At 39.5% G+C, this 14494-nt stretch overlaps 1 protein-coding gene across 1 annotated transcript in view; it reads left to right on the forward strand.

The window, feature by feature from the left end:
• Rbl1 (RB transcriptional corepressor like 1) overlaps nt 1–14494 on the forward strand; it is a 60897-nt gene that overhangs the window by 28559 nt on the left and 17844 nt on the right. The window contains exons 13-17 of the mRNA XM_041670413.1: nt 1912–2076; nt 3261–3393; nt 7875–8138; nt 10167–10378; nt 13216–13392. Coding sequence (XP_041526347.1) covers nt 1912–2076; nt 3261–3393; nt 7875–8138; nt 10167–10378; nt 13216–13392 — 951 coding nt within the window. The remainder of the gene's footprint in view (nt 1–1911; nt 2077–3260; nt 3394–7874; nt 8139–10166; nt 10379–13215; nt 13393–14494) is intronic.

Genomic DNA, 14494 nt, shown 5'->3' on the forward strand with positions numbered 1-14494 from the left:
TAACCTATGAGGGCCAAGCAGTTTCTTTATTGCTTAACCAATGAAATCAACAGATTGATATATGACACTCCCCCATCAGCAATGTTTATAAAATATTTTGGAGGTGTTCTGATAATAATTATTCCTTTTGAGGTGTAATCAAAGATAAAAGGAAAGGAAGGATATATTGAGCCAAATTTCATAGTTTGAGTTCTTTTACAAATCACTGACTTGAAAATGTGACCTGGTACTCAGTACTTAACTTCAGATTTTCTCCTTTAGCATGTACCCAGATACTGCTGTGGGTTTAAAAGTCTATCATTCCAGAGCCTCTAGGCCCTCTCCCTGTGCTAGAGTCATTCATTAGCTAGTCAGTATTTTCTTAGAGAAGCATATAGTTACTTTCAAATAGTTCATTCTGTTCTTTGGCGATATTGGAAAAGGGAAGTTGATTAAAAAGAAACTGGACTGGAAGCTAGGACTATATTCCTTTTTTTTTTTTTAAATATTTGTTTATTTATTGTGTATATATACAGTGTTCTGTCTGTGTGTATCCCTGCAGGCCAGGAGAGGGCACCAGACCTCATTACAGATGGTTGTGAGCCACCATGTGGTTGCTGGGAATTGAACTCAGGACCTTTGGAAGAGCAGGCAATGCTCTTAACCGCTGAGCCATCTCTCCAGCCCCGACTATATTCCTTTTATACTACTTTTATACTACTCGCCAGTTTATGCCCATTGGATCTGTTTTTATCTGTTAAAAAGAAAGATATGAGGATTATGAGCGTGCCTGTAATCCAGCACTGAGGAAATGGAGGCAGGAGGATCAGAAGTTCATCCTTGGCTACATATAAGGTTTACAGCCAACCTGGACTATCTGATATCCTGTCTCAAAAAACAAAACCAAAAAGACATGAAAGAAATGTGTGTAATTTTATTTTACTCTGTTCTTTGACTAATTGATTAGCTTGGTTCTGGAGTTAGAACACAAGACTTTGCGCAATCCTCTTACCATATTCTTTTGAGGTAGGGTCTCTTAATGAAACCCAGATCTGCCAATATAGCTAGTCTTGCTAGCCAGCCTGCTCTAGGGATCCCCCATCTCTGCCTTCCAAGGTGGAGTTACAGGCAGGCTACCACATCCACCAACATTTATTTGAGTTCTGGGGTTCTGAACTCCAGTCTCCTTGCTTGTGTAAAAAACATTTTAACTGTTGTGTCAGCCCTATATATAGGCAGAGGCTGCTTCTTCTTTCTCGGCTGCCCAGACCCAAAATAATCACACAGAAACTGTATTAATTAAAATACTTTTTGGCTAATAGCTTATTCATATTTCTAGCTAACTCTTACATCTTAAATTAACCCATTTTTATTAATCTGTGCATCACCACAAAGTTGTGGTCTACCAGTAAGGTCTGGCTGGCGGCTGGCGTGTTTCTCCTTCTGCAGCTACATGGCATCTCCCTGACTCTGCCCACTTTCTCTCTATATCATTGTTTGGATTTCCCACCTGGCTTGACTCTACTAAGTCATTGGCTTAAACAGCTTCTTTAATAAGCAATGGTAATAAAACATTCATAGCATACAGAGGGGAATCCCACATCACCCATATGTGTTAATATTTTAAAGGTTGATATCCTGGAAGACCTGTTCTTTTCTGGAGGGAGATGAAGGGTCAGTGGATCTGGAGGGTAGAGGGAAGGTTGGGGGGGCAACTACAGTCAGGATGTATTGTATGAGAACAATAAAGAGAAAGGGAAAAAAGGCTTAAAAGCATCTTGTGTTTTAGTTTATAATATATGCAGATACTAGCAGTTCACAGAATTATGTGGTTCTATGTGGCAGTAAAGTTAGTCATTCGTGTTTGTATGTCTAGACCAGTGATTGCTTGTTAATCTAACCTCATTGTTGTTTCAACTTTCTCCTTTCCAGGTTATTGAGGTGGTGATCCGCTCAGAGGAGGGACTTTCCAGAGATATGGTAAAACACCTAAACAATATTGAAGAACAGATTTTGGAGAGTTTGGCTTGGAGTAATAATTCTGCACTGTGGGAAGCTCTCCATGCTTCTGCAAACAAAGTTCCTACATGTGAAGAAGTAAGTTAGGGCTAAGTTAATAGCATTTTTTGTTTGTTTGGTTTGGTTTGATTTTTCAAAATGGTATTTCTCTGTGTAGCCTTGGCTGTTTTAAAATTCACTCTGTTAGGCCGGGTAGTGGTGGCGCACGCCTTTAATCTCAGCACTCGGGAGGCAGAGGCAGGCGGATCTCTGGGAGTTCGAGGTCTGCCTGGTCTAGAAGAGCTAGTTCCAGGACAGGCACCAAAGCTACAGAGAAACCCTGTCTCGAAAAACCAAAAAAATAGATAAATTAATTAATTAATTAAAAAAACTCACTCTGTAGACCAGGCTGGCCTCAACTCAGAGATCTGTCTGCAGTCTACCTCCTAAGTGCTGGGATGAATGGCATACACCACCATTGCCCCATCAATTTTTTTTTTGTTTTTTTTTCGAGACAGGGTTTCTCTGTGGTTTTGGAGCCTGTCCTGGAACTAGCTCTTGTAGACCAGGCTGGTCTCGAACTCACAGAGATCCGCCTGCCTCTGCCTCCCAAGTACTGGGATTAAAGGCGTGCGCCACCACCGCCCGGCTTTCTTTTTTTTAAATTTATTTTTATTTTATGTGCATTGGTGGTTTTACCATGGGTATTGGGTCCCCTGGAACTGGAGCTACAGATAGTTGTGAGCAGCCATGTGGGTGCTGGGAATTGAACCCTGTTCCTTTAGAAGAGCAGTCAGTGCTCTCAACTGCTGAACTATCTCTTCAGCCCATTCAAAATTTATTGTATGAAATTTTTTTCAAAGAAATAAAAAAAAAAAAAGATCAGGTAGTGGTAGGACACACCTTTAATCCCAGCACTCAAGAGGTAGAGGCAGGCAGATCTCAGTGAGTTAAAGGCCAGCCTGGTCCACAGAGTGAGTTCCAGGACAGCTAGGGCTACACACACAGAAACCTTGTCTCGGGACTGGAAAAAAAAAGATGCTGCTATGAACATTCATACATGAGGTCTTATGGGCATATTTTCATTTCCCTTGGATATCTGTGAGTGGTATTTTATCTATGCTTGGAATTACTGGATCACATTGAAACTGCTGGAGCTTTTGACAAATGTTAGATTTTGTCAAGAAGTAAAAGGGGAGTGAAATAAGATAAGGGTTCTTTTTTTCATAGGTTTCTGTTACTGGGTTCATCTTTGTAAGATAAAGTGTTTTTGTTTTCTGTAGGTTATATTCCCAAATAACTTTGAAATAGGAAATGGAGGAAATGTACAGGGCCATCTCCCCATGATGCCAATGTCTCCAATAATACACCCAAGAGTGAAGGAAGTTCGGACTGATAGTGGGAGCCATCGAAGGGGTAGGTATAATGCTGATGAAATACTGGGGGAGAAAGACAAAGACTTTTTTTTAAAGAAAAAATTTTCAAACTCCATAATATAGTAAAACATCTGATTTCTTCATTAAGATTTTATAAGAAACTCAATGCTTTCACCTGTACCTCTATGTGGCCTGTTATATACTTTCTTCATATTAAAAGTATTTCTGGGCTGGGCCTTTGATCCCAGCATGTGGAGGCAGAGACAGACAGATGTCTCTGAGTTAAGGACAACTTAGTCTACATAGTGAGTTCCAGGATAGTCAGGGATATAGAAAAAGACCCTGTCTTAGAGGGAAAGAGGGAGGGAAGGAGATGGGAAGAAAGGAGAGAAGAAAGAAAAAGATTTTCTGGACTGGCAAGATTGTTCAATGGGTATTGAAACTAGCCACCAATCCTGAACACGTGTAATTCCCCAGGACCTGTAGCATGAATTCTATTTGGTCTTAATAATAAAAACTCGAAGACAGATATTAGGGGATGAAAGCTGAAGGATCAGAGAAGCAGGGCGGCCAGCCACTAGAGTTCTTTCTGTTACCATCCTCAGACGGTATGGGCAATCCTGTCCTTAGACTGCATCCTCAGACTCACTGCCTCAGACTGACTGCACTGAGCTCCCATCTTCTCCTGCCTTATATTCCTCTCTCCCCAGCCATATCACTCTTGTCTCCACCTCCCTAGTGCTGGGATTGAAGGCATGTGATCCCAATTGCTGGGATCACCTTTGTGTGAACTCTGTTTCTCTTTTAGACTGGATCGATTTTGTGTAGCCCAGAGTGGCCTTGAACTAACAGAGATCTGTCTGCCTCTTGTCTCCCAAGTGCTAGGATTAATCGTGTGTGTCACCATTGCCTGGCCTTTATGGCTTACTAGTGTAGCTAGCTCTACACTCTGATCTTCAGGCAAGCTTTATTTGTTAGATCATAAACAAAATATCACAAGGACTCATGCTGGAGGGAGAGAACCAACTTCCTCAGGTTGTTCTCTAACCTCTACTTATATACCATGGCCTGCCATTCTCCTAACTAAATAGATTAAAATATAATTTAAAAAACTATTCTCTCCTACTGTACTACATCCCCTAAGAGACTTATCTATACCTTTAAAATTATGCCTTTTGTGCATTAGCGGTGGGAAGATTGTAGTGCAGTCTTGTTTTTCTTATGACATACTCAGATTTTTGAAATATGTAATGAATTTTTTTTGTTTTGTTTTTGAGAGAGCTTCTCTGTGTATCCCAGCCTGGCTTCAGACTTATATTCCTCTTTTCTTAGCCTTCTGAGTGCTAGAATTACAACTGTGTACTTTAAATTCTTGAATTCTTGAATTAGTTGAGAAAACCTTCACTGTTCTACTGCTACTTTACAAATACTTAAACAACTATGGTAGACTCACAATTTAATTATTACACAAATAAGTAGCTGACCTATCCACACATTTAAAAACATGACAGTTTGCCAGGGCAAAAATAAAGATGCTGTGTTATAAATGACACAGGAAAGCAGCAAGCATCATCTAAGTTTCTTTTTGTAAGTTTTTATTTTATTTTGGGGTGCTGGTGATCAAACTCTGAGCTTCAAGCCATGCTAAGCAAGTGCTTTGGTAAGATATGTCAGGGCTCTGCAGACTCTTGTGAGTCATAAGAGCTATAAGAATCTACTTGTTTACTGAGGACAAAAGAAGGCAGAGTTGCTTTTATAATGTCCGGTATCCATGAAAGATTTTCATTTAGCCACTCCTGCTTCCCCAACCTCACTAATACACAGAGCCTCCACATCATTGCCAGAGAGTAATTTTTATTATCTGTTTTTTTTTATTTTTTTTAAGTTTGTAAGGCCTTTATTTTTTTTAAGATTTATTTATTTATTATCTGTACAGTGTTCTGTCTGTATGCTTGCAGGCCAGAAGTTGGTACCAGATCTCATTACAGATGGCTGTGAGCCACCATGTGGTTGCTGGGAATTGAACTCAGGACCTCTGGAAGAGCAATCAGTGCTCTTAACCTCTGAGCCATCTCTCCAGCCCTTATTTATGTTTTAAAAGTAAATTGACTAATTATCTACTGAATATAAAATAGATAACTGAGATGCCCTCAACATTATATATAGTAGGTACTGTATATAGTTCAGTGGCAGAATGCTTGCCTTATGTTAAAGCCAAAAAAAGAGCACATCTTATACTTGTGAATCGACTCAGGAAAGTGATAAAACAAATTGTGGACAGCAATATAGGATTGGATATATCTTAGAAATATGAGCTTGAGCTGGATGTGGTGGTGCTGTATTCTAAATACTCAGGAGGCAGTGGAAGGTAGATCCCTGTGAGTTCAAGGTCAGTCTGGTCTGGTCTGCTAGTGAGTTCCAGGCCAGCCTGTGCTACATAGTGAGTTCCAGGTCAGCCATGGCTACATAGTGAAACTCTATCTCAAACACTAAAAGCAAAGTAAAACCCAGACGTATGTAAATTGTATTACAGGTTTTTTTTTAGAGGCTCACAACTAGTAGTTTTCCTTGAGTCAAAGGAGACTTTGGACTTTAACTTTTGAACAATGCGGGAAATATTGAGAGTATACTGACTCTTGGAAAACAAAATTCATTTTTTTTATTATTGGACAGAGACTCTTGGAAAACAAAATTCATTTTTTTATTATTGGACAGGAATAGTTATTAGTGACTCTCTTAGTTATGTTTCTATTGCTGTGATAAACCACCATCATCAAAAGCAACCTGGGGAAGAAAAGATGTGTTTCAGCTTATAGTTCGATATTACTGTCATCACTGCGAAAACTCAGAGCAAGAATTCAAATAGGGTAGTACCCTAGAGGTAGTACCCTAGAGGTAGTACCCTAGAGGCAGGAGCTAATTTAGAGGCAATGGAGGAGTGCTGGCTAGCTCACTCTATTTTGTTATAGTATCCAGGACCTCCAGGCCTAATGGCCACAGTGAAGTAGGCCTTCACACAAGAAAATGTACTGTAGGCTTGCCCATGGGCCATTCTGGCAGGAGCATTTTCTCAGTGAGGGTCTGTCTTCCCAAATGACTTTAGCTTGTATCAACTGACACAAAGCTAGCCTGCATAGTGGCCAAAACAACTTAATTACCATTTTTTTTGCCCACCTCTGCATATTACCCAACATCCATGTGACTATCCTGGGAAACTTTTTAAATGTTTTAACTGCTAGATTTCACTAACTGGAAAGTTAAGAATGTTGTCAGAGAGCATGGCACCGTGGTGTGCACCTTTAATCCCAGCACTCAGGAGGAAGAAGCAGACAGATCTCTGAGTTCAAGACTGGCCTGGTCTACAGAGAGAATTCCAGGCAGCCAGGCCTACACAGAGAAACTCTGTCTCAAAAAAAACAGAGAGAATATGTCATCAGAAAGCACAGAGATCTACAGTGGAGATTGCCACACGTTGCTGTAACCAACTGTTTCTACCAATGTATCTGAAAAAACTTTTGTCTCATGACTGTCTTTGTTATGTTAATATGAAACTATAAAACTGCTACCATATTGAAATATGGAATTTGGGATAAATTAAATCTGTGTTCCTAGACAATGGTCTCTCACATTTTGTTCTAGAATAAAATATTTCTTTTCTCTTAAAAAAGAACATGCAGTACTGAAACAATCTGGAGAACCTTAATCCCCACTAAGGGGAAGATGAAGGCAGCTCTGCAGACGAATAGCACTGGGAGAGGCCTCCTTCCTAACTATGTGTGTGACAGAGGTTAGCATCACGTGTCTTCGCCTTTTCTCTTGAGGCAGGTTGGCCATTAAGCCCCAGGGTCTGCCTGTCTCTGACCATTCCTGTTCCCCCTTCACCCTTTGTTAGGGTTACAAATCTGTATGACCACTCCTGGCTCTTTTATGTGTGTGTTGGGGCACCAGATCCCCAGGTTCTTATGGTTGCGTGATGGGCACTTAATTGACTAATCCATCGTACCAATCAATAATCCTCACTTTGGTTTTGACCAGAGAAGACCCTCAAATTAAGGCAAAGTCAGCAGTTGCATGAATCACTTTTGCTCATGTTTTCTGATTGGCCTATTAAAGATGCTCTGTATTTCCTCAGAAACCATAGCACTGCCGTAAACTGCTAGGAGTGTGGGGAATGACAAAACTATGACCTCAAATTGAGCTTTGCTTGTGCTTACCTTTTTCTTCAGTGCTATTTAGTAGATAATATTGGGAGATAGAAGCTAGTTCTTAAATTAGTGGTCATGTCATTCTACCTCTCTGCTTCTCCTTTATTCTTAATATGTTGCTCTATTGGTATGGACATAGCTTCAGGAATCCAGAAAGATGAGCTGCCATAACCCTCTAATGACTTAAGTCTCTCTCTTCCTCTAGACTTGATTGTCTATGAAGATGGAAACCATTTTATTTACTTCTAGATCTCAACTGCTTAGCATAGGAATAAGTAAACCTGATTTTAAACTCTTTTCTTCTCCTCTTTGTTAGATATGCAACCGCTGTCTCCGATTTCTGTCCATGAACGCTACAGCTCTCCGGCTGCAGGGAGTGCTAAGAGGAGACTTTTTGGAGATGACCCACCAAAGGAGATGTTTGTGGATAAGATTATGGCAGAAGGAACAAAACTGAAAATTGCTCCTTCAAGTGTGACTGCTGAAAGCTTATCGATTTCCCCTGGCCAAGCTCTGCTGACAATGGCCACAACCACAGTAACAGGGACAGTAGGACAGAAGGTTACAGTTCCTTTGCACGGTAACATCTTCATCTCTACTTTATACTTTTGAGTTAGGTAAAAATTTAAGAAATATATTAGGTCGGGCGGTGGTGGCACATGCCTTTAATCCCAGCCCCCAGGAGGCAGAGGCAGACGGATCTCTGTGAGTTTGGGGCCAGCCTGGTCTACAAGAGCTAGTTCCAGGACAGGTTCCAAAGCTACAGAGAAACCCTGTCTCAAAAAAACCAAAAAAAGAAAAAAGAAAAGAAATGTATTAAATTGTATCATATGATCTAACACTTTTTTATAGATTTATTTTTATTTTATGTGCATAAGAATTTTGCCTGCATGCTTGTCTATGCACCATGTGCATGCCTGATGCCCACAGAGACCAGAAGAGGATATCAGATGCTCCTGGAACCTGAGTACAGGTGGTTGTGAGCCACCATGTGAGTGCTGGGAACTGTATGTTGGGTCCTCTGCGGGAGCAGCAAGTGCTCTTATTGAGCCATCTCTTCAGCCCCAGTATTTTATTCTTAAACCAAAATTCTTTTGTTTTCCTTTAACTGACCCTGTATTTTAGGGCAGTTTAAAATTCACTGCAGAATTGAGAGGAAGGAGAGATTGCTCATGCATTTCCTGTCATCATCCCTGCTCTCTCCTACAGCCTTTGAAAGCACCAACATCACATCAGGCCTGCATGGTTCTCAGAATCAGTGAGCCCTCATTGGTGCTTCACCACCCAAAGCCCAGAACTTACATAAGATTCACCCGTGGTATTTTACATTCTGTGCATTTTGATAATGTGTAATGACATGTGTCTGCCTTCACAGTAGCACACACAATAGTCTTACTGCCTAAAAGTATTCAGTCCTCCACCTCTTGTTTTGTTTTGAATCTATATACCATTTTTCAAATTTTCACATTTTATAAATTTATAACCCTTTTTGTTAGAATTTACTTTATTATCTGAGCTTTATAAATTAATGTACATGGGGAGATTTTTATTTTTAATTAAAGGCACCTTAAGTACACAGAAGAGTAAAATTTAAATTTTTAAAAAATATTTATTTATTATGTATACAATATTCTGTCTGTGTGTATGCCTGAAGGCCAGATGAGGGCATCAGATCTCATTACAGATGGTTGAGAGCCACCATGTGGTTGCTGGGAATTGAACTCAGGACCTTTGGAAGAGCAGGCAATGCTTAACCACTGAGCCATCTCTCCAGCCCCCTAAAATTTAATTTTTAAAATATTAAAGTAGGACCAACAAGATGGCTCATCAACTGAAGGATCTATCCTACAAGCCTGACAACCCAAGTTCAGTCCCCAGAACCCACTTGGTAGGAGGAGAGAGTGACTGCTACATCATGGCACATGTTCACACTCCTCCCCACAACAAAATAAATAGTTAATGGTTTTAAAAGTTTTCATTGTTGCCGGGCGATGGTGGCGCACGCCTTTAATCCCAGCACTCGGGAGGCAGAGGTGGGCGGATCTCTGTGAGTTCGAGACCAGCCTGGTCTAGAGAGCTAGTTCCAGGACAGGCTCCAAAGCCACAGAGAAACCCTGTCTCGAAAAACCAAAAAAAAAAAAAAAAAAAAAAAAAAAAAAAAAAAGTTTTCATTGTTGTATTGGAACATCACAGGCACATATAAACTAAAGGACAAGGATTTTTTGGTTGTCTGTCTGTCTGTTTTTGAGACAGGTCCTCTGTACTCACCTTGTAGCCTGGGCTAGCCTCAAGTTCCCAGCAATCCTCCTGCCTTAGACTTGCAAGTATAGAGATTAGAGGCATAAGACATCAACCCTCCTACTCAAATTTGTTTCTTTAAGTAAAATTAAGCATAAAAGTAGCAAAATGAAACATGATCTTGTTTCAGAAAGAGAAAAACCAATCTTTGTTTCCAACATGTAGTTACTATGTTACAGCTGCCTTCTTTTCTAACATATCCCTGTACCTTTTTATACATAGACATACATATGTATATATAAAGTGACAGCTTACTTCTGGGAACATTCAGCTTGTATCTCAAACTGAGAACGCTTGCTTGTGCATTCAGGTGTTGCCAATGATGCTGGAGAGATCACACTGGTTCCAATCTCCATGAATACAACTCAGGAGTCCAAAGCTGAGAGCCCTGTATCACTAACTGCCCAGTCATTAATTGGTGCTTCTCCAAAACAGACCCATCTGACTAAAGTCCAAGACGCTCATCTGACTGGAATAAGTAAACCAAAGAGAACTGGATCCTTAGCACTATTTTATAGGAAGGTATGTGTTCATATAGCCTCTGAGAAGAGTTAACTTTACTTAAGAAAAATTGAATACAGAGCAGTGTTGGCCTTTTAACTCCTTTTATACACACACACACACACACACACAGAGAGAGAGAGAGAGAGAGAGAGAGAGAGAGAGATACATACATACGCATAGCCTAGAATTTGTTGCTTTAATTTTTAGGTATAGAGTTTGGTGTTAGATACACTCACATTATACAACCTTTGCCACCGTCCATCTCTAGAACTTTTCTTCTTCCCTGTCTGAAACTCTTTACTCATCAAAGAGGAAAACACCATTTCTTCCTGCTCTTGGGCACTCACCATTCTGTTTTTTGTCTCTGAATCTGACTACCTGTTTGAAAGGTGTCCTATTTAGTGAAGTCACACAATGGTTTGTCTTTGTTGATTGGCTTTTTCTGAGTGCACCTTCAGCACTCATCTGTGTGATAGCATATGTGGGAATTTCTGTTTTTAAACTGAATGAATAACAACAGTTCTGTGTATATATTGCCACCAACTCATCTGTTGGTGGATGTTTGGGTTGTTACTGCTTTTTGGTAGTATGAGTAGTGCTTCTATAAACATTGGCATTGAGTCTCTGCTTTCAGTTCAAGTCTATTCCTAGAAGTGGGATAGTAATTCCGTATTTAAAGTATCAAGAGCTGTGGGTCAGAGGACAACCTTGGCCTGTGTGCCATTCACATTTTTTATTTATTTATTTATTTATTTATTTATTTATTTTTTGAGAGCCTCTCACTAATCTGGAATTCCCAGGTAAGCTAGGCTGGCTGGTAAGCAAGTCTTAGGGATTCCCACTGGCTCCACCTCCTAACACTGGAATTACAAATGCTTACCACCAAACTTTTTTTTTTTTGATTTTTGTTTTAAGTTAGTCTGGGAACTGAACCCAAATTCTCATGCTAGTACTGCAAGCACTTTAGTGACTTGAACTATTGTATGACCTAGCCCTCAATTTTTATTTGTTTAGACAACTGCCATTCTGTTTTCTGCAATGACTACACCATTTTACAGTCTTAGTACCAATGTACGTGGTCTCTTTATGAACAGGTTTTTGGTGTTTTTTTTTTTTTTTTTTTTTTGGTGGTGAGAAATACATCAACTTTATTGAAAGTGCAATGAAACATGTTAAAGGCTTAAAAGAAAGGGGAAACTAAGACACCGCCCCTTAAGCCCTGGAACAGGAACAAGAAAAGGTCTCTTTTTAGATATTGTAGTGAAAGAACTTGGTTCATCTTCTTGCTGTTTTACTTTCTCAGTGGTGTCACTGGACTTAACCTCCAGTTTTCACAAAGATCTGCATGGTCAGTGATAGAAACATCAGTCCTCAAAGAAGAGAAGCAGTGGAACTCACCATTTTCTTTTTATAAATAAGATACATGATTGTTAAGTAATAATTCATCATCATTTGGATGTTCATTTTACATTTAAATTGTTTTTATGTGCCGGGCTGTGGTGGTGCACGCCTGTAATCCCAGCACTCGGGAGGCAGAGGCAGGCGGATCTCTGTGAGTTCGAGACCAGCCTGGTCTACAAGAGCTAGTTCCAGGACAGGCTCCAAAACCCTGTCTCGAAAAAACAAAAAAACAAACAAAAAAAAATTGTTTTTATGTATATAGGTGTTTTGCCTGTGTGTATATCTGTGTATTATACTTGTGCAGTGCCCCCAGAGGCCAGAAAAGGGATCAGATCCTTTGTTAATGGAGTTATAGCCCTGGTTGTTATTAGCTGCCACGTGTCTGCTGGGATTTGAACTCCAGTCCTTTGGAAGAGCAGTCAGTGCTCTTAACCACTGAGCCATCTCTGGCTTGGATTTTGGAATCTCTCTGCTTACTAATATTAAGTAACTTATTGTCATTCTATATATCTTTGCATAAATGTCTGTTCAGGTCCTTTGTCTACCTTTCATTGGATTTTTATGATTATTACAGAAGTCCTTTCTGGATATTTTTTATCAGATTTGTGACTTTCAGGTATTTTCTTCCTCCACAGGGGTTGTTTTTCTTTGATTATATTCTTTGATGCATAAAAATTCTTAATTTTGACAAGTTTTTTTCTTTTGAATATGTATATGTGCATATGCATGTGCGGATATGCATGGAAGCCAGAGGTTAATGTTGGATGTCTTCCTCAATCACTCTCTACCTTATTTTAAAAATGTTTATTTAGGGGATGGAGAAATGGCTCAGTAGTTAAGAGAACTGGCTGCTCTACCAGAAGACCCAGGTTCAATTCCCACCACCCAGGTACTGGCTCACAACAGTCTAACTACAATCCCAGGGTCTCTGAAACTCTTTTGTGGCCTCCTCAGGCACCAGGTACACTAAACCATGGAGCCATCTCTCTAACCCCAGGAGACCTGTTTTTGTTTTTTGTTTGTTTGTTTTGTTTTGTTTTTAGTAGTTTTGCTTCCTGAGTCATTTTCAGGCTCAGGAAAGTTCAGATCTTTACTACCTGGCATATTAAACCTTCTAACAATTTTACTTCAACCCAAAGAGAACACACAGGGGCTCTGAACACTTGAAAAAGTTTGAAGTCATAATAGTTAAGGTGCAGGTAAACCATGTCTTTACTTTTTGTTACTTTACATGGTGGCATTTAGAGTAATAGGCATGATCTTTTTTGAGAATTTTGCTTTTGTCTATACTCTATTCAGCAGCAAACTAATGCTATAAAACAGGAAATTTAGATGATTTGGTAATTAACAGTCTGCCTGTTTTTTAACCTTGGCCTATAAGCCCGTATTCATGGTAAGACATAAAAACTTGAGAAATGATTTGTTTTATAATTATGTGTTTTCTTCTATCTTAGGTCTATCATTTGGCAAGTGTGCGCTTACGTGATTTATGTTTAAAACTTGATGTTTCTAATGAATTACGAAGGAAGATCTGGACATGTTTTGAATTCACTTTAGTTCACTGCCCTGATTTAATGAAAGATCGGCATTTGGATCAGCTCCTTCTGTGTGCCTTTTACATCATGGCGAAAGTATGTATAGGATAGGAAAAGGTCTTTGCTCTAGTTGTCTTAACTTGAAGCATCTATAAAAAGTTGTTGAACTTGATCCTTAGTTTTCCTTTTGTGCTACAAGCAATATTGCTTACCATAAATAATATCAAGCTACTACATTGTCTGGACTGTCTTGTAAGTTTAATAATAATCAGTTTTTCCACTTGATAAGACTACAGTTTGCTTTGGACCAGTGAGATGACACAGTGGGTAAAGGTGCTTGCCTCATAAGCCTGATAGCCTTAATTTGATTTCTGGTACCCACAATGGAAGGGGAGAAAGGGAAAACTGACTTCTGAACATTGCTCTCTGATCTTTACACATGTGTCAGATGTGCTCCTGAGTTCACATACACATCATCATTATCACAAATGAAATTCTAAGATTTTAAAAAAGAATACACTGGTTTAAAGAAATTGGGAATTGTGACTAGCACATTTCCCGCTCTGCCTGTGACATCTCTGATATAAGTCTTAAAAGGAAAGTGAGCATTACATTTAGATGGGTAAGGCCCAAAACTGAAAGTCATTTGGCTAAAATTACCCAGTAAGTGACAACACAGGTCCTCTTCATTCATGATTTGGTGTAGGATGCCTCTGTTCTATATTGCCTTTCTTTGATTTATATCATGTGGCTTTGCAAATAGTTTTTGCTTTTAGTTGCTACACCATGTTTTAGGTCACAAAATAACGTATCTTGCTTGTTTCTTTTTTTTTTTTTTTTTTTTGGTTTTTTGAGACAGGGTTTCTCTGTGGCTTTGGAGCCTGTCCTGGAACTAGCTCGGTAGACCAGGCTGGTCTTGCTTGTTTCTTAAGAGTTGGACATATATGAGAAATATTTATTTATAACTTTTATTTTGACAATATATTGGCCAAACTAGCAATTTTATCCAATGTATATAATTTTAAGACTGGATTTTTAAGCATTTGAGGCAATGGGTATGATTTCAAACTCTTGTGACCTTCCTGTCTAATACCTCTTTAAAATTGATATATAGGGCTGGAGAGATGGCTCAGTGGTTAAGAGCACTGCCTGCTCTTCCAAAGGTCCTGAGTTCAATTCCCGGCAACCACATGGTGGC

The sequence above is a fragment of the Microtus oregoni genome, unplaced genomic scaffold (assembly GCF_018167655.1).
Source record: "Microtus oregoni isolate MIOR12 unplaced genomic scaffold, Mior012 000020F_ref0000438, whole genome shotgun sequence".
Taxonomy (NCBI): Eukaryota; Metazoa; Chordata; class Mammalia; order Rodentia; family Cricetidae; genus Microtus; species Microtus oregoni.